The following is a 21,326-nucleotide window of genomic DNA, read 5'->3' as shown; positions in this document are numbered from 1 at the left end:
AAACAATAGTGAGAATGCTTAACAGCATTCTCACAATAATAACTAGAGAGGGTACAATTTCTGGGGAAATTGTAGGGTGTGCTTGCTTGCGTCGGTTGCACAGGGGTCCGTTTTTTAATGACATTTTTACAACTGATATTTCTGTATATTTTATATAAAAATGCATAGGGCCTACTTATTATTTATAAAGATTACATAGATTTAAAAGCATCCTTTTTTTGCTGCTCATTTAAAACTCAAAATACGAGTGAAGTGTAGAATGAAATATGATGTATTCTCATTTCCCCTGCAAGAGGCAGCCTCATAGCTGAATCAAAACGAATAAATTTGGCAGACCGGTGTAAAAATTGACCTAATCTCTATGACTTAAACGTCCTTTTAAGTTTTCCCTTCTCGTGATATTTTCAGGCATTTAGCCTACTGCATTCCTTCATTAATAAAGAACCCCCTTTGAAGATTATTCTACGACGTTACCGGCAGTAGAAGATGGAATCGCGATTCAAACAGTAGCCTACCATCTGCTAACTGAAAATATGCCCCCAAAAACGTAAATAAACTTGACATTTATTTAGTGGAAAATCGCTCATTCATAAAAAGCTCACTGGTAGCGATCATTGTCAGTAACAACGCAAAATGCGATAGCCCTGTGTGGAGAAGCTGCCCCGGTAAATTGTACTACTACAGTACAGTACTAGTGCTGTGTTCGTCTTGGAGATTGCGTTGGTTGAATTCGATTTAACGTTCCGTTGTACGGTTTAGGCTGAAATTAATTATTATCATGAACAGATTGACAAAGTTTAGGCTGTGGCAATGAAGTTCAGGTTAGTAGTCAGATAGTTTCACCTATTGAAAGACTTTTGATTTAAGTAAGGGGAGTGCCGAACATGTTCTGTCGCCGTTTGACTTCCTAAACAGCTTTTTTAGATGTTTTTGTAGTGTCTCGCGTAGGCTACAGCGTTGCTGTGAGCAACACTGGTTTGAAACCACAGGTAATGATAATTTCACCAACAAATCGTTTACTTGTAATGTAATGTCATAAATCCTACAACGAAAATGTATTTGTGAGGAATTTTCATTTTAACGATTGAAAACAGATGCATCATAGACCACTGTAGTATTTGTTGCCCGGGCAACACAGGCTAATGTCATGATGCTAATACTTCAGTGAAATAGTAGACTACTGTTTCCAAAAGTAGATGTACTTCCTTAATAATATCAGCTTATATTGTACATTACACATCACAATTGTGTTTCACATCACAAAGTAAAATGAGTAAATAGTTATCACTCTGGCCTCTTTGCTTGTGGCGTTTCTGCAGCTGCCTTTGCAGTAAAGCTATAGTTAGCCTAGCTATCCCCCAAGTTAACAGATGCGAAACGAATGTTCTGCTACAGGTAGTCACGCGTGTTTTCGTGACGTTAGTGACGTAGGGACGTTAGTAAAGTCAGTGACTGTGGCTAGCAAATTAGCCACCGTTAGCTTCACTTTTTACCACAAAAACGCAATTTCTACTTAAACCATGCAACGGAACGTAAATAAAAATACAACCAACGCAATCGCTACCAATACGAAACTTTTGACACCTTGGTTGTCTATGTAGTCCAAATATTGACTGATCCTTAGGGGGGCGAAAATAAACAATAATAAATATATATGTGAGAGAACAAAGGTTGTGCCCTTGCCGAAGGCAAAGCACACCCAAATATGAAAGTATGAAAATAAATAAAAACATAGGCCTAGCTTACTGTAATAAGCGATAACGCGTAATAAGCGATAACGCGTGGTCACTCCTCTACATTTAATTTGGTCTGCTACTTTTTGCCATCCCTCTTTCTTGGATTTTGCAGACTTTGAGGTGTTCCCTGGCGTTCTGATAAAATCTTCAAATTCGGAGTAACCTTTGAGCAAGCTGTTGCTCTGTTGGCTCTGTTGCGGAAAAAACAGGGCGCTCATTTTGGCCACGGTGAGCAGCCATAGACTTATGTGAGCAGCCAATAGCAGCGTTATTAGCAAGATGAAGTCGTCTTGGATGTGTCATTTGATCTCGGATGTAATAAGCCACGTACGGAGAACGGGCCCCAGGGTTGCAAACTTTTCAAAAAACCTTGGAGTGAGATTTGGTGTGGCTGTCACAGTTACAGTGAACCCGGCTCCACCCGTGCAGCGTTTAGATCTCGGCACAAGGCAACACAGAAGACTAGTAGAGGCCGACGTACAAAAATATATTTTATTATTTAGTAAAAACAAGTATATCCAGCCCCGCTCAGCCTGATTAGCAACCGGTGCGTCGAAACCCTCCCTCTCCCGTTCCACGCCGCAACAGGGCCAACCAAAATTTTGCTGCGCAACCCAGCCCCGAGAAGAGATTTTACGGGGGTTCCGTGTTCGTGCGTGGTGAGCTTGAGTGTTGCTTCACTCAGTGTATCTGCGCCTCATCCATTACTGGTTACAACGTTCGCAGAACTACTTGGTCGTTTCCTTCTCAGCGTGAGAAATACAATGTGTGGCGTGAGAGCGTGTGAATTGGTTGAAATACGAGAGAGTTGGCAGCCCTGCTACAATAAAAAAATATATAGATATAGAATTCCACCCGCCAAAGTAGCTAGTAAGACTGACTGCTTTACCCGCCACAGACGAATTCTACCCGCATTTGGCGGGTGCTAATGTCATGCCCTGGTTACAACTTATTGTAAATGGTCAGTAGCCTAGCCTATTGATTAAGGTAGGCCACTCTGAAGCATGTACACTGTCTGCTTCCTTTGATCTTGATAGGCTAAGCATTCTTTGGCAAATAATAACAATAAACCCACTATTAATTAAAACTACTTCAGCATAATAATGCACCTAAAATACAAACGTGAGCAAGGGCAGCAATCGCTATCGAATCAACAGACATGTGCAATTTAACTAGCAGGGGAAGAATACAAACAACGAAAATCACCAGTTAACTTAATTTAAATTTGCAAGAACTATAGACTAATACAATAACAGGCTTAAATGAACTGACAACATAAGTTATACGACTTACAGTTCTCAAGGACGCACACACGCAATCTCAATTGCGGTATGAAGCGCGTGTCTGTGCTATTCTCCGACATGCACTCTAACATTCACTGCTGGTAGACGGCCTAAAATTTTGTACAGCCCGATTTCTGATACTGCGGCGGCAGAAATTTAGCCGTGGCGGCCTTGCTGGACAAACACATGCTCATTTTTGAACAAATTTGCCAGCAATTTCGCTTTCCCTTTCAGCCAAGACCCCTTTTCAGTTAACCCTTGTGCTGCCTTCGGGTCACATGACCCAAAGGTTCATAACAAACCACCGTTGTGTTTACCCAATTTTACCCAATACAAAAACAAATAAAAATAATTTTCTTTTAACCATTGCAATGTGGGGGGTCTGAGACAGCCCAACAGTTAAAAGAAAATGCTTCACTTTGTTTTTGTAGGAGGTAAATTTGTCGCAATACGACGGTGGGTCACAATGACTGATGGGTCAGAATGACCCGAAGATAACACAAGGGTTAACAAAGATTGTGACGTTTTTTTGTGGGCGGAGTTTAGGCAAAGTTTAGGGGAATCCTTTTAAGCAAAAGGATTCCCCTGACCGCGTCAGATCAAACCAACTTACCCATATTGCGTGTGCGTGTGTGGGTCCACAATGTAGGTTACAAATCCAACAGTGTTCCCAAAAGCCATGACGTCTCTCTTTTTCTCTCCATGGCAGGTGTGATTGACAGGGCCACAATCCAGGTGCTCTTCATCCTCTGAGGCCACCCACTCCTCCAAGGCAAGGGCTGCAGAACACCCCCCTCTTTTATTGCTCCCCCCACCCCCATCCCCAACCCCCCCCCCCCCAACCAACGGACCCTGCCCCCCAGGACAGGACACTGCCCCCCCATTGTTTCAGGACCTCCTGCCACCCAAGGAACATTTATTTCCAGCCCCTCCTGTCAGCAGGACTCACACAGGAACCCTTAAGAACACCAATACTGCTCGTCATGAGTGAATTCTGGTTGTGCTTCAATTGCTGTATTGCAGAGCAGCCCCAGCCGGTAAGAGTGCCCACCACAAAGATACACAGCACGTTGTTTATACTGTAGTACTCCAGGCTAAAATCTGTCTAAACCTACGCATATGTATTGTTTCATTGAATGTACAGAAGAGCTCAGTGGTAGCGTATTTGGCTGGAAATCCAGAGGGAGTAGTTCAAATCCCCCATACTATGTCAGTTGCTTTGGAGAAAAAAAAAAGCTAAATTCATATATTATAATTATTTCAATATAATTTTTGAAAATGTGTTACTTCCTCAATTGGGGTAAATCTTTGTTGTAGCCTAATTTGTTTATGATTGGAATTTTAGGACCATTTTAATGTGCATGTGCGCATCTGTAGAGCTTGTACCTTGTATATTCTTGGCTCACATTGGGAAAGCTGTTTATGTGGGTAAAAGACAAGCCCTCTCTCAGCTATACTCATCTAACTGTGTAAAGTAGTGAGAGCACTCATGTTACAGACTGCTTATCTCTCTGTTAATGCCAGGAATGTGTGTGTGTGTCTGGGTGTTTTTATTATGGGATTTTTTTTGTTTTTGTTATCAACAGTAAAATATTTCACAGCGAGTACAAGAATTTAAATCCGTTACAACTAACCAACAAGAGCAACAAGTCTCTCAATAAGAGTCATTGTGATCCTGGAGGAAACTAACATCAGGTCCAGCCAAGCATTCCTAAGTGCCGTTGTACTTCCGAAACAACTGCGTCTTGAGCCTTTTCTTGAAGGTGGGGAGACAGTCAGTGTCCCTGATGGAGGTGGGGAGTTGATTCCACCATTCGAGGGCCAGACAGGAGAAGAGCTTGTGTTGGGACCGGGCACTCTTGAGCGGTGGGACCACCAGACGGTTGTCAGAAGAGGACCGTAGGTGGCGGGTGGGGGTGTAAGGCTGGAGGAGAGACTTGATGTAGTCAGGTGCAGTCCCGTTCACCGCTCGGAAGGTCAGTACCAGAGTCTTGAATCTGATACGGGCCGTGATGGGAAGCCAGTGGAGGGAGATGAGGAGCGGGGTAACATGGGAGTGTCTGGGTAGATTGAAGACCAGGAGGGCCGCCGCGTTCTGAATCCTCTGGAGAGGGCGGGTTGCGCATGCTCGGAGACCGGCGAGCAGCGAGTTGCAGTAGTCCAACTATGAGAAGACAAGTGCTTGGACTAGCAGCTGGGTGGAATGCTCAGACGGGTATCTCCTGATCTTCCGGATGTTGTAGAGGGTGAATCTACAAGACCGGGAGACCGCAGCAATGTGAGCTGTGAGGGAGAGCTTGTCATCCATGGTCACCCCGAGGTTCCTGGCAGAGGATGAAGGGGTCACCGTCGCCGATCCCAGGGTGATTGAGAGATCGTGGGAGATGGAGGGTTTGGCCGAGATGATGAGGAGTTCTGTTTTGGCGAGGTTCAGCTGGAGGCGGTGCTTGGTCATCCAGGCGGAGATGTCTGTGAGGCAGGCCTCGATCCTAGCTGAGATCCCCGGATCAGTTGGGGGGAACGACAGGTACAGCTGCGTGTCGTCAGCATAGCAGTGGTAGGAGAAGCCATGGGAGGTGATGATTGGTCCAAGCGAGGTGGTGTACAGGAAGAAGAGGAGGGGTCCAAGGACAGAGCCCTGTGGGACACCAGTGGAGAGCTGGCGGGGGCCTGACACTTTGCCTCCCCAGGAGACCTGGTAGGATCTTCCCGACAGGTAGGATGAGATCCACTGAAGTGCAGTGCCAATGATGCCCATCTCAGAAAGTCTGGCGAGCAGGATTTGATGGTTAACCGTATCAAATGCTGCAGAAAGGTCCAGCAGAATGATGACGGATGACCTCTAAGCCGCTCTGGCAGACTGGAGAGCAGTGGTGACTGACAGGAGGGCAGTTTCTGTGGAGTGGCCAGTCTTGAAGCCTGATTGGTTGGGGTCAAGCAGGTTGTTCTGAGAGAGAAAATTAGACAGTTGGTTAGATACAGTGCGTTCAATTGTTTTAGAAAAGAAGGGTAGCAGTGATACTGGTCTGTAGTTCTGGAGGACGGCTGGGTTAAGGGAAGGTTTTTTGAGTAGAGGGCTAACTCTGGCCTGTTTGAAGGCAGAGGGGACAGTGCCGGAAGTAAGAGAAGAGTAAAGGACATGGAGAAGAAAAGTTATGATGGAGGGAGAGATGGTTTGAAAGAGAGGGGAGGGGAATGGATCAAGGGGACAGGAGGTGGGGTGATGAGAGAGAATGAGGTCAGAGATCTCTGCCTCAGACAGGGGAGAGAAAGAGTTTAGACATTTAGTTGGGTCAGTTATAGAGGGTGAGTGGGTAGGAAAGGTGGGTTCAGGGAACCGACTGCTAATGTCAGCAACTTTTTTCTCAAAGAAGGAGGAGAAGTCGTCTGCCGTCAGGGTGGAGGGGTGGGTGGGGGAGGGGGGTTAAGAAGGGTGGAGAAGGTGGAGAAAAGTTTCTGAGGGTTTGAGTTAGGTTATGAGTTATTTTGTTCAGGAAGTACTGGGTTTTAGCATCAGTTACGCAGGCAAAGAAAGGATTTGAGGAGGGAGTGATACTTATCGAGGTCCAGACCTTCTTTGGAGTTGCGCCATCTCCTCTCAGCTGCCCGAAAGATGGACCGTTGTTCACAGATAAAATCTGTGTGCTACGGGCAGGAGGGAGAGGATCGTGCAGGTCTGGTTGACAGGGCACAGAGAGAGTCGAGTGATGCATTGAGTATGGATAACAGGGTGTTGGTGGCAGTGTCAGTGGGGTGGGACGTGAACTCGTCAATGGGAGGGAGGGAGGATGTTACAATGGAGGATAAATGGGAAGGAGATTGTGATGTATTTAAATCATGAGTTTGCACTTTTGGATACTCTGTTGTGCCGTAGTCTTCTCAGCTTAACTAGATGCATGCTGGGATACCGGTATCGTGATTGACTTGAGTAAAGAGCGTGATTGAAGCAAATGGCTGACAGTCTACTGTGTGATTATATAGGGAAAGCAAAAGTGGCAACGAGGATGAGATTGACTAAAAATAACAAAATATGGCTCTACTGATTGGGACCATAGGGGAATTCGTTCCAAAGATGGAGTCTTGGTCGGTGTATGTTGAACGTTTGGAGCAATTCTTCGAGGTTAACGACATTGGAGCGGACGTGCCGAAGGGAAGGACGTACAAAGATATTGTGGATGTACTGAGTAAGCATTTGGAGCCTAAGCCGTTAATTATCGCAGAAAGATTTCGGTTTAACCGCTGCAATCAAAAGGCTTATGAGACTGTGACTAGCTATGCAGCCGAGCTAAAGCAGTGTGCTGTGCATTGTGAGTTCGGGGCATCGTTGGATGAGGCGCTGCGGGATCGCTTAGTCAGTGGAATTCGCAATGAAGCTTGCCAGCGACGGTTGCTGTCGGAGGCGAACCTGACTTTTGCACAAGCTTTTGACCTTGCTTTGAACATGGAGACTGCTGAGAAGGACGCACACCAGCTCCGGAAGCAAGATTCGCACGCGGAACCTGTGCACAAAGTGGAAGCGCGGTCATCCAACTCAACGGAGAGGAAGTGTTACCGTTGCAATGGTAAAAATCACAGTTCAGAAACATGCCACTTCAAGGATTCAGCTTGTCACGCCTGCGGTAAAACAGGGCACATTCAAAGGGCTTGTAAAGGAGGAGTGAACAAAAGACGTCAGGAAAATTATGGAAAGAACACGAAATATGTGGAGGCAGAAGAGACTGAATTTACAATGTGGACATTAAAGAGCAACAGATGCTGCAAACAAGCATTCAAAACAAGCTTTACAATGGGTGGTAAAGAAATTGACATGGATAATCGATACTGGGGCTGCCACGAGTATAATTTCAGAAAAAATATTTCAAGTGACATTCCAAAAAGTACCACTAGAGGCCGCTAGCATCAAGCTAAATCGTACACAGGGGAAGTAATGCCTGTGCTAGGGCAGTTTAAGCCACAGTTAGCTATAAACAGCAAACAGAACAGCTACCTGTGGTTGTTGTGAAAGGTAGTGGTCCAGCATTATGCGACAGGAACTGGTTAGAGAAGATAACCTTGGATTGGAAAGAAATAAAGCATGTAAGTGAAAGGCACCAACCAAAATCAATTGAAGAAGTGTTGGAATTACACTCCGAAGTGTTTAAGGATGAATTGGGCACTCTGCGTGTCATTACAGCCAAAATTCTTGTAAATCCGGATGTCAGGCCGAAGTTTTTCAAGAGCCGTCCACTGACATTTGCCATGAAGGCAAGAGTGGATGCAGAGCTAGACCGACTGGAGAAGGCCGGCGTTATCTCACCTGTTAAACACAGTGAATGGGCGGCGCCTCTGAATGCTGATCAAGTGGCGCGCACATCACGTACGGATCGTGTGCTGTCCAAGGTTCTCAGATATTTTATGACTGGATGGCCTAATGAGGTGGACCAAAGTCTGAAAGCCTTCCACACGCAAATGTGAACTGTCAGTTGAGCGTGGATGTGTGCTTTGGGGCACTAGAGTAGTGTTACCTGAAAAACTGAGAAGGACTGTGTTGAAAGAATTGCATTCTGGTCATCAGGGTGTTGTTAAGATGAAAGCCCTGGCACGCAAATACGTTTGGTGGCCTAAGATTGATTCAGATGTGGAGCAGGTGTTCAGAATGCCCAGCCTCACCTCACAAGCCACCATCTCTAGACTAAGGAGACTGTTTGCAGCATACGGTCTTCCTGAGCACGTTGTCACTGACAACGGGACACAATTTACATCAGAGGAATTCAAGAACTTCATGCGTCAGAATGGAATTCTGCACTCAACGAGCGCCCCTGGCCACCCTGCCAGCAATGGCCTCACCGAAAGGTATGTACAGACGTTTAACCCTTGTGTTATCTTCGGGTCGTTCTGACCCATCAGTCATTGTGACCCACCGTCGTATTGCGACAACTTTACCGCATACAAAAACAAAGTGAAGCATTTTCTTTTAACCGTTGGGCTGTCTCAGACCCCCCACATTGCGAAGGTTAAAAGAAAATTATTTTAATTTGTTTTTGTATTGGGTAAAATTGGGTAAACACAACGATGGTTCGTTATGAACCTTTGGGTCATGTGACCCGAAGGCAGCACGAGGGTTAAGAGTGGTATGAAAAAGCTTGGACAGACCACTATGGACATAGAGGACAAGATCTGTGTTCCTGATGCAGAACCGCTGTACTCCAAATTGTACCACAGGTCAGTCACCTGCAGACTTATTCTTGAACAGACATATGCGTACTTGCTTGGACCTGATTGTTCCTGACACTGCGGTTACTGTGCGGAAGAAGCAATATATTCAAAAGTTCTATCACGATCAGCGTGCAGTAAACAGGTCTTTTACTCTGGATGACCCTGTATATTTACAGAATACAGCGGGGGGAAGAGAAAAGGAGCAAACTGGACCAGTGTCCTACAGAGTGCAAGGGACAGACGGTGACAGCACATACAGGAGGCATGGTGATCAATTGAGATCCCGTGTCCCAACCAATGACCTGGATTTGAATACGGACTGTACTGCCACTGGCACCGACACATCAGCCCGGCCCGATGTGATCCAGGATGACAATCCAGCACAGAATGCCAAGCCAGTGCAGAGATGCAAGCGGTACCTCAACCTCTTCGCCGCTCTGCCAGAGAAAGGAAGCCACCTGAGCGCTATGAACCTTAACATGTGGCTTGACTGTTACAGTTTTTCACAATTGTTAACACACGTTTCTCAAAACAATAACGTCTTTCTCAAAACTGCACACACAAAACTGAAAACCTCACACACAAAATGCTAAACCTGACACTCCCTTTGCAAGATGACTCTTTGCCATCAAATCTCTTACCTGTTCACAAAATGCAACTCGTGTTCTCATTTGGTACACACAGCCATATTTTCAAATGACACACATACCATTCATAACAGTACACACAATAAGCATTTGCTGCACACAACCAAGCATTCACAGCACACAGTAGTGCAAAATTGAAAACACAATTCTAGAAATGGAACACACCATACGAATGACTCAGGCTGGGTCATTCGTATGGTGTGAGCCATGAGCATGAGCCATTTCAACTTTTGTAAAATGTCTCAGTGTAGGCCTAATTTTTTCAAACTTAAAACAGCACACATATGCGGCAAAAAAAGTTTTATTTCTGAACAGTACAGTACTGTCAACAGGCCTGCTCAACCCATTGCAGCACACAAAGTGATGTTCCCATCACGCTGGCCGGGGACCTCAACAATGGCGCGCTGGACAATTACATTTCTGCCCCGGCGCCTCCTCTTCACCAGGTTAAATCCAACCTCATCAATGAATATGTATTCATATAGCTCATTAGCTGTGTCATGCTCCTGGATCCGCTGGAACAGACAGCATGGTAATGCAAGTTATAGTATGGACACAGATGGGTCAACACAGTGGGCTACACTGAGACACTGTAGAAAAGGAAGTATTGGATTACAGGTACAATACATGCATGTGTCAGTGCTGAATGTATGGGACTTACAAGCACAAACTCTTGCCGTAACCCCTTGATGTGGTCTGTGTTTCAGTCGAATAGGACCCTGTACACTTGTTTCATCCGCATGGCATTCCTGGGGCATTCCATTCCCCCATGTTTCTGAATGTGGCATGGTCAGCCAGGATCCTGGTTTCTATCTGTCGGAGTGTGATAGTGTTGTTTTCACGAACCATTTTCACAATGTCAGTCTCCTGTTCGGCTGTGAAAGTGCATGTTCTTCCTCCACGGTGTGGTTCTCTTTCAGTCCTGCAAAATACAAATACAGTGAGCACACTGTATTCTATTGATATTCAGTATTTCAGTACACAAGGCAAATATAATTCATACCTGTTCTCCATTCTAAAGGTTCTAATGATGGCAGCAACTGTGAAGCGGCTGAGATTTGGTTGGACCCTCTGGCCAGCCTTCCTCATGCTCAAACCATGGTTGAGCACATGGTCAACCATGGTGGCCCGAATCTCATTAGAGATCACCGTTCTCTTTCCTCTTTCTCATCCTCCTCCTCCTCCTCTTCCTCATCCTCCTTCTTGTCGTCCTCCTCTTCCTCCTCCTCTTCCTTGTCATCCTCTCCCTCCTCTTCCTTGTCCTCTTCCTTGTCCTCCTCTTCCTCCTCTCACTCTTACCCCTCTCCTTCTCTTTGGTTGTTGATATGTTCTCTATTGTTAACCAAACAAAACAGAAGCTCAAGGCCCTTTTTATGCTGCAGTCCTGATTGCAAATTGCTCACCAGACCTGAGTGTTTATAGATTTGAATATTTGTGTGTTGTAGGTTGATGCTTTGAGACTTTACTTGAGAAGTGTGTGCAACAACTGAACATTGTGTGTAGTGTTTTGACAACAAGGTGATGTGTAATTGACATCAGTGTGTAAACAAGGAAAGTCAGAGTCTAATGCAGATAAGGGAGTGTGAAGTAGTGCCAAATTGGGTCGAGCAATTGGTACATGAAGTTAAGGTTGTGAAAATTGTGCCAAATTTTTTCTTTTTGTGTGGTAACAATTGTGAAAAACTGTAATTGTGTTTTTGGAAAACAGGTTCAATATTGGATTGATGGTCAAATGGACTGTAATAGTCTAACACGGTTCTAGCATAATATCTCTGTTTAAAAGAAAAAGAGATCACACGGGGTTAAAAGAATGAAAAAGAGTGTATTGGGTTACTGGTCATTGACATCTGTTTCACAGGTATGCATTAGTTATGGGAGTTATGTTTAGTGAAACTGAAGAGTACCTTCATTTAAAAAGGGGGTGATGTGATGTATTTAAATCATGAGTTTGCACTTTTGGATACTCTGCCGTAGTCTTCTCAGCTTAACTAGATGCATGGTGGGATACCGGTATCGTGATTGACTTGAGTAAAGAGCGTGTTTGAAGCAAGAGGCTGACAGTCTACTGTGTGATTATATAGGGAAATGCACCACAGGGATAGGGAGCGGAGGTTTCGGCGGAAAGTTACGAGGGAGGGGAGGTAGAAAGAGTTGGAGGGAGAGAGACAGAGAATTGGATGGAGTAATCAGAGATGTGTAGTCGGGTTACAGAGGTTAAGTCAGTGATACAGTTGCGTGTCAGGATGAGGTCGAGCTGTTTTCCTGCCTTGTGGGTCGCCGTTGTGTTCAGTAGCTTCAGGTCGAAGGAAGTCAGAAGAGACTTGAAGTCGATGGCTGGCGTTCCTTCGAGGTGGATGTTGAAGTCCCCAAGAAGTATCAGCGGTGTTCCATCATCCGGGAGGACGCTGAGGAGCATGTCCAGCTCCTCCACAAAGTCGGCTAGAGGCCCTGGTGGGCGATAGAGGACAACTAAAAATGCTTTGATAGGATCAGTTAGCATCACATAATGGTGTTCAAATGATTTGGCAGTAACAGAGAGTGGGGTAGATGTGTATTTAATATGTGGGGAAAGAAGTAAACCTGTCCCACCACCTCGCCCGGTTGAGCGGGGTGAGTGAGAGAACGAGTGGTTGACGGAGAGAGCAGCTGGAGTTGCAGTGTTCTCTGGGCGGATCCATGTCTCTGTCAGCGCAAGGGCGTGAAGAGAAGCATGGGATGCAAACGCCGGGATGAAGTCTGCCTTATTCACAGAAGACTGGCAGTTCCAGAGCTCTATAGAAAGAGAGAGGGCAGGTGGAGAAGATCTGTATAGGTAGGTAAGGTTAGAAGTGGACCGTATATACTTTGTGATATATTTACGTCTACGAGTGGTGTAATGAGCGGGAATGTTGAAGAAACACATGCTAGCTATGAATATGTTATAGGTGTAATAGAATACAAATAGGGTGATACTTATCAGAAGAGGTGATCCGCATAGTCGGCCATCCTCAGTGGACTCCCGCAGGTAGACTCCCTGTCTTTCTTCGACCGAGTCTTCGTGCGCAGAGGCTGCCAGACGAGGCTGCCACTGGAGTGCTAGCCGCCTTAAATATGCTAAGGCACAGCTGACGATGGCCCTAATTATAATGTCAACAGAGCTGGGTCTGCGGGGGTGGGTACCCTGAAACTCAATCGCTAGCTAGTTACCATAAACCAATCTAGCTCTTGTGCCCTAGAGCCCTGCCCGTGAGACTAAGTCTAGCTAACACAAATAATGAAACAAAGTCAGATTAACCCACTAGTAAGATGACAGTCACGATGTTCACTCAGCAGAAACACAGATGCACTCTGTAGCTAGTCTAGTAGCTGGCTACCACTAGCTGGTGGCTGGTAGACTCGGTGCTTTGGACAACTAGCTAACACTTTTGGAAACAGCTAGCAGACATAATGTGCCGGGGTAACAGCTAACGAACTTGGCCTTCTACCAGCCATTCTTAGACTGGTAGCCTAATACAGTACCTCCCGGAAACGATCTGGAACGGGAGACTAACAAGCTAGCTAACAAAAAGCTAAAAAATATCGGACAAAAAACTAACTGGGAAACACAGCGACTGTCTGACTCACTGCTTGTGTTGTATGCCTTGTTATGATCGCACGCGTGGCTGTATTGTACATGCCTTATTATGAACGCATGCGTGGTGTGACGTTGTGGTGTGGTGTGACATTTCTGACTGGCACTTTTCTCCACAAAAATTTAAATGATGTCTAAACCGTCAAAAAGAACGTTCGCACAAATACAAGCAATGCTATCGGAACCAAGACGTACATTTTGACACCGACATTGTCTATGTAGTGCACTTTTTTTAAGGGTGGGAAAATAATAAATAAAGAAATAAATATATGTGAGAGAGAATATAGGTTGAGCCTTGACAAAGACAGGCACACCCAATAATAATAAGAAAAGGTTGAAACCCAAAAGGTTGCTTTGCAGCTTCACTGCTTGGCCCCCAATAATAATAATAATAAGAAAAGGTAGAAACCCAATAGGTGGCTTCGCTGCTTGGCCCTCAATAAGAAGAAAAGGTAGGAACACAATAGGTGGCTTCGCAGCTTCGCTGCTTGGCCCCCAAAAAGGTAGAAACACAATAGGTGACTTTGCAGCTTCGCTGCTTAGCCCCCAATTACTTTAGACTTTAGAGCTCAAATCATAACAGAGCACAGCATAGGACATTTGGTGGAAAGTTGGATCATATAAAATGCCAACACATTTATTTGATCATGTGTTTCAAACCATGCAGTTTTGACAGAAAGCTTGATTAGATCAATCTGACAGTAGAATTATTGAACTGAATCAATTGCACTACCAACTAAATGTTTTTCAGGAACCAATTATTTTGGCAATTTCAACAATAAATGTATCTTGGGTTAAACCTCAGGTCCATCCTGTGCAAGATTAGATGCTTAATTATTGTCTGTGTTCTGTAATTGTTCTCTCTGTAAATGTAATTTTAGGTTTAAGCCATTTCAGTGCTCTTTCAGGCCTTTGCCTAGCGAAATAGTTTTCTCTGTCTCAGCCCATGTCTAGTATGACTTTCCTAAATGTGGAGGATTTCTTATTTCTTATCCTTTCTTAACATCCTACGGACAGACCCAGGAACGGAAACGACTACGAGTAGGAACACAGCACATGAGACAACCATAACAGCAGCAGGACACACACTTCAGGTGTGCAGCTGCGGTTGGGAGAGAGTAACATCAGCAAGGGGGTTAAGGATCCATCAAGGGAGGAAAAGGTGCTTGGGAGAGCAGAGACAGTGACCTCGCATTGACCAGTACCTTCTTACAAAGCAGCCAGTCAAATCAGTCGAATGAAGCACAGCGACGTGACGCAAACCAAAGTTCGCAGAGCATCAGCACCCCTGTAACGGAGGAGGATAACACAAGCACAGAAATGCCGGTGGATGAACTCACCCAACCACAGAGACCTCTAAAAGAGGAAAAGATTAAAGGGCACAGACCGAGTGTGAAGTGGCCCAAAGCTGTTGAAAAGAGAGAGTGGGAAACAATCAACAACGACCTGACAAAAATCTTGGAATAACAGGTAGGAACAGCAGAGAAAAAGCTTGAATGGGAGACATTATCTACCACTATGGAGAAGAGCGCTTTGGAGTAAACGAAAGGAGAAGTGGCAAGACACCACCCGCGCCAGCCAAATCTAGGAGGCAGCAAGAGATCGAGATACTTGTCAGAGAGAGAAGGCAGCTGAGAAAGTAGTGGAAGAAGGCCTCTGACGCAGAGAGAAGGTCTCTTGCTACTCCAAGCAGACATCAAATGTCGGCTGGCAACCTTGCGAAGAGCGGAAAACGTAAGGAAACTTCGTAGAAAGAAGGAACACTCAAGAACACGGTTCTATAAAAAACCCTTACGGTACGTGTCCACTACAGCATTTTTTAATGCTCTGCACAGCTCGCCTTCCCACAGTACACCACACTCGGGGGCGTGTTAGACAAGTTAATACAGAGTTGTAGTTCTCTAAGGTCACTGTTAAAGTCATGGCCAAGCGTGCAGACTTGGGTTCATGTACTCACAATATCGATCAAAATACCACTTTTACACAACATTTGTGTAAAAATACAGAATTTTTACCAGTGCAAGATTACAGTAGAATACATGTTACGCCACCGGTCACTCGACCAGTCATTTGTAGGCTGTGCTAGCAAGCTAGCAGTGGCACAGAACAGTCACGTAATGTGACAAGACTGAATTTAAAAGTATAAAAACACACTAGGGACACTGACAACGTCGGCAACCCTGCACCATGCATTATTAGTTTAATGTAATCTTAAAATTCAGGCTTGTCACATTACGTAACTTTTGTTCTGAACAGAACTGGGTGTGCAGACACATACGATAAGTTTCTCCTCCATTTTGAAATTGTAAAACCTATAAATGTTTACCATGACCAACAGTTGCTACGTTACAAGAAACCAATCTGATTGGCCAACGCTGGCGTTTTTACGCTCCTCATTTACATAAAGTTGAGAAAATCCAACTTGCAACGCTCCGCTCGCCTTCCCACAATGCCCTACGCGAGCCTCAACGCCTGGTTTCATTGAAAATGAATTGGAAGCCGACGCCCCGCACCGCCTGCTCCGCTGTAGTGGACACGTACCGTTAGAGTTTGTCAAAGACCTCTTCGCAAAGGAAAAGTGCGGAATCCTAAAATCTCCAAAGCCAGAACTGGAAGAACATCTGGAAAAGGTCCACCAGGACACGAAAAGGCATGAGCAGATAATCATCCCACATGACATCCCACCTATTCAACCACCAGAATTCAATCTGGACACTGACCCTCCAAAATGGAAGGAAGTAGAGAACGTTATCCGACGAGCAAGAGCGGCCTCGGCTCCTGGGCCTAATGGAGTACCATACAAGCTCTACAAGAACGCCCAGGATGTTCTGCGCTTTCTTTGAAGGCTCATGAGGATAGTGTGGCAGAAGGAAATAATATCAAAGGCATGGCGAAGGGCTGGTGGTGTGCTAATCCCGAAAGAAAAGGATGCGACAGACATCAGTCAATTCAGACCAATCTCCCTTCTCAATGTCGAATCGAAGATCTTTTTCAGTATAATAGCACAGAGGCTGTCCACGTTCCTGGAAAGGAACAAGTACATTGATACATCTGTACAGAAAGCAGGCATTCCTGGTTTCTCTGGTTGCCTGGAACATACTAGTATGATATGGCACCAGATCCAAACAGCTAAGAAGGACACTATGTCATCTTCTTCGACCTGGCCAATGCCTTTGGCTCAGTTCCCCATGAACTCCTCTGGGAATCCTTCAACTTTTTCCACGTACCAGAACCCATCACTACACTGGTAAAGGCCTATTTCCAAGACCTGCAATTGTGTTTCACAACACCGGACTTCACAACAACATGGCAGCGCTTGGAAGTAGGCATAATGGCAGGCTGTACAATTTCACCTCTGGCCTTCACTATGGCCATGGAAGTCATCATCAGGGCATCCAGATGGGTGGTCGGCGGTGAGAGAACTAAGGAAGGGCTCCGTCTCCCACCTATCCGAGCATACATGGATGAAATGACTACACTGACCACCACTGCAGCATGCACCAGGCAGCTACTTGCAAAACTGCAGGATAACATCAAGTAGGCCCGGATGAAGATCAAGCCAAGCAAATCTCGAAGCATCTCCATAGTCAAGGGACAGCTTAAAGATGTGAGGTTCTGCATTGGAGATGACCTGATACCAACGGTGTCTGAGCAACCCGTCAAGAGCCTCAACAAGACCCTAACATCAACAAGACCCTACTGCCTGGGAAGCTCAAGCTTTGGTGCCTACAGTTTGGACTTCTCCCCCAGGTAATGTGGCCACTCACCGTCTATGAGGTCCCAATAACAACAGTGGAGAAGATGGAGCTAACCATTACCTCATACGTGAAGAAATGGCTTGGTGTCCCACGATGTCTGAGTAACATCGGCCTCTATTGCAAAGGGGTCCTTGAACTACCTCTTACAAGTCTAACGGAGGAGTACAAGTGCTCTAAAGTAAGACTTCAGATGACATTGAAGGACTACAAAGACCAGACCAATAGCAAGGCTGCACCTCCCCTACAAACTGGACGGAATTGGACATCATCCAAGGCTGTGCAGCAAGCAACATCAGCCCTGAGACACCAAGACATTGTGGGGAATATATCCAGCATGGAAGAGGAGGCTTTGGCCTGGCAGCAAGCAAACCAACGTTCCATAAGGCAACAACATCTGAACGCAGGAAGCTGTCGAGGAGGTGCGTAGACAGGAAGCGACTGCAAGAAGTGCAAAGGCTGTCTCTCTTGCTAAACAAGGGCAATGGACGTGGTGGGAAGGCCTTGAGAGAAGATCAACTGGAGTGAGCTTTTGCAAATGGAGGCAAGCAACATCAGCTTCATCATAAGAGCTGTATTTGTGCTTCCATCACCAAAAAACCTACATCAATGGTAAGGCGAGGACCCGACCTGCCCCCTCTGCCCAGCTCCAGCAACTCTCAGGCATATAATGACAGGTTGCAAGACCAGCCTCTCACAAGTCTGCTACACCTGGAGGCAGAATCAGGTCCTCAAGAGCCTGGCTGCAGCAATTGAGACCAAGAGGAGGAGTGCAACCAATTCATTACCTTCAAAAACAAGCAATCCCGTTAAAACAACAACATTCATCCCGGAGGGCCAGAAAAGGCCCAAGCATCGTCCTACGAAGCCAGAAACTGGACAACTAGCCATGGCCCGGGACTTGAAGATGCTTGTCGATATTGGCCAGCAACTCATTTTTCCACCTGAGATTGCTTCTACCAACCTTAGGCCAGGCATGGTACTCTGGTCCCCTTCACGAAAGGCTGTGTACATCATAAAGCTCACAGTCCCGTGGGAAAACTCTGTTGAAGAGGTCTACGAGCGTAAGAAACTGCGTTACACAGAGTTGGCAGCAGACGCAACTCAGCGTGGCTGGAATGCAAAAGTCTGGCCAGTTGAAGTGGGATGCAGAGGATTCGTGGCGTCTTCCACCATCAGGTTGCTGAAAGAACTTGGAATCCATGGACAGGTTCTGCGTCAGACCGTCAGAGCAGTTTCTCAAGCAGCTGAAAGAGGCAGCCAGTGGATCTGGATCAAACGGAAGGACCCTTGCTGGGCTATAACTTCATGACCACCCACCCCCACCTGAGAACCCAATTCAGACCCCTCCAACTTGAGGAGGGCATATCAGGTAGGCTCAGGGAAGAGGACGCCCCTGCCTTGCATAGTCCCGCGGGAAATCTTAATTGGGAATGGGACACAGGCTAAGGCTTGATCACCCTTTAGCTGGCCACCTTTGATGAGTGTGTTTAGTGATTAAAGGCAAAACACCCATTGATTAGAAGGCACACTACTGAGGATGTGTCCCAAAATGAACATCTTAACCCAGTCTAAGAAATAAACCTCCCATGCCACTCTGTCAACATCACGGCAAATCTCATGTGAGTGCCTACCATCTATTGGCACAATGGACAGTTTTAACATCTCGTCCCGTGTTTTATTATTCTACAGTATTAGTCTTGAATTATTGCACCCATGTAGAATACTAGCCTGGCTCTGCCCTCTTACGTACTTCAGCTCAATTTTGATTTAGCTTCTGTACTGCGTCTGGGCTTGAGGTACGTAAGTCAGATGTCTCCGGTTAACTTTCTACCTTTCCAATCAGCGAACAGAGGGAGTGGCTGAGAACGATGACGTTGATGTTGTGCGCTAGTTTGTGTTGTAGTTCCGTAATGGCGCGGAGAAATATGCGAGCGAAGCCATTCGGTCCGTTGTGGCTACACTGCCGAATATCCAGAAGTTAAAGCCGGCGCAAGAACAATCTTTGATCCCCACGGGGTTCGTTTGATTTTCCAGCTAGCTGCGCCAGCGTTGGCTAAAGGCCGAATTATACTTCTCCGACTCCGTTACGGACAGACAGACGGACGGACGGAGTCGGACGGATTGGTTGAATTTATAGTACTCCGAAGGCTGTGGGTGCTGAAAACAATTCACCGCCAGAAGAGTAGGTGGCGCAACGTTTTTTTGTAAGTCGTCGTCGAGTGTTTATTTACCTAGGTTATCGAGAAGTCGGAGCAAATGTACAAATTAGCCGTTTCATCAATAAAATACGCACATTTTCAGCAACTACACTGCCCATTTCTCGTCACATTTTAATTCAGATGCTGATTTACATGTACTGTTTAGCTGAAATATGAATTGTAAAAACTTACACCAATGGCGGTCAAAGGATTCTGTTCGTCCTGTTTATCACGGCAACCCCGCCCCCGTCCCTGACGCAAGCGGTTCTTAATACGGACCAATCACAGCCAAGGGGTATCCGTAAAATGACGGACGGACAGACGGATAGTCAGGAAAATCAGGAGGTGCACGTAGAGCTCTCCGAGGGGCTCGGAGAGGGCACAGAGAGGGAATTCCTCGTCGGAGAGGGCGTTCCCTGTGTCCGTCTCCGTAAAAACGGAGAAGTATAATTCGGCCTTGAGGCGAACGCTAGCGATTGATTATGGCAGATCCAGAGTGGCTCTGGGCAGATCCAATAGTTTTAAACTTCAACAGAGTACCCGCCTTCAAGGAAGTTAATGCTTGTCAATGGAGCGAGCCCAGACTCTCTGTACAAATTAAATGTACGAGAGTCTGGTTAGGACCAGGCTAGTGGAATATAACCCCAAAGGAAAAAATCAATACAATATACTGCAACGCATAATACTGTGCAACCAGACTTGAAATTAACATTTTTGCTCACCAGCCACAATGGCTAGTGGTTTTCCAAAGTTACTAGCCACTCAGTAATTTCATTAGCCACAATTTTGTTGTTGGGAAATTAAGTTTTATTTGATTTAAGTTGACTATGGTTTGCTACAATTTACTTGAATAACTAGTTTTACAATCCTTTCACATGTAAATGACCATTGTCAACACCCAAATCAAGATTACATAAAATGTAGTAGGCCTACAAAATATATGAACAAACTGAAAAAACCCCACAAGCAAAACATTGTCAACTTAAATATTTATAAATAACATCATTCATCAATTCCGATTCCCAAATGTCCAACAAACAAATGTTTATCTTATATTGTATGTTTGTGTATGTGTGAAAGTGACAATGAATGTTGAAATGCGTGTCTCACGGTCAATGCGTGAGGCTTGAAAACCCTGCAATGAGTTTATTATTTTAGATGTGTTTTGATAAGACTAGCCTACAACAGGGTTGCAAACTTTTCAAAAAACCTTGGAGTGAGATTTTGTGGGGCTGTCACAGTTTTACAGTGAACCCGGCTCCACCCGTGCAGGGTTTAGATCTCAGCACACGGCAACACAGAAGACTAGTAGAGGCCGACGTCCAGAAATATATTTTATTTAGTAAAAACAAGTATCTCCAGCCCCCCTCAGCCTGATTAGCAACCGGTGCGTCAAAACCTTTCCTCTCCCGTTCCACCCCGTGAATAGGGCCAACCAAAATGTTGCTGCGCAACCCAACCCAGCCCCGAAACGAGATTTCACAGGTGTTCCGTGTTCGCACGTCGTGCGCTTGAGTGTTGCTTCACTCTTTGTATTTGCGCCTCGTTCATTACTCGTTACAACGTTAGCAGAACTACTTGGTTGTTTCCTTCTCAGCGTGAGAAATACAATGTGTGGCGTGAGAGCGTGTGAATTGGTTGAAATGTGTGAGAGTTGGCATCCCTGCTACATAAAATGTCATGCCCTGTGTGCAACCCAATTTTACACTACCTCAGACACATAAACTTGGTTTGAATCCATAGTTACTTGCTTGTTTGTAGAGATCACGGCCACAGCCGTGCGCCCCTGGTTTCAGTTTTTTGCCCTGCCCTAGTGTTTCCGTCTCATTGTCTTCACCTGTGTCTCGTTCAGTTCTCGTTAATTTCATTGTGTCCACCTGTGTCTTGTTTGTTTCTGTG

General features: G+C 45.6%; 1 protein-coding gene across 2 annotated transcripts in view; it reads left to right on the top strand.

The window, feature by feature from the left end:
- The window catches only part of cdc42se2 (CDC42 small effector 2), a 112,853-nt gene that overhangs the window by 63,820 nt on the left and 27,707 nt on the right, over positions 1-21,326 (top strand). For both annotated transcript variants that reach the window (XR_009932692.1, XM_062484448.1), the window contains exon 2: positions 3,729-4,056. Coding sequence is in view for 1 of the 2 variants with exons in the window: in XM_062484448.1 (XP_062340432.1) it covers positions 4,003-4,056 (54 nt within the window). In the remaining variant the exon portion in view is untranslated. The remainder of the gene's footprint in view (positions 1-3,728; positions 4,057-21,326) is intronic.

This window comes from Osmerus eperlanus, chromosome 18 (genome assembly GCF_963692335.1).
Source record: "Osmerus eperlanus chromosome 18, fOsmEpe2.1, whole genome shotgun sequence".
NCBI classification, from domain to species: Eukaryota; Metazoa; Chordata; class Actinopteri; order Osmeriformes; family Osmeridae; genus Osmerus; species Osmerus eperlanus.
This window is presented reverse-complemented; position numbering and strand designations above follow the sequence as displayed.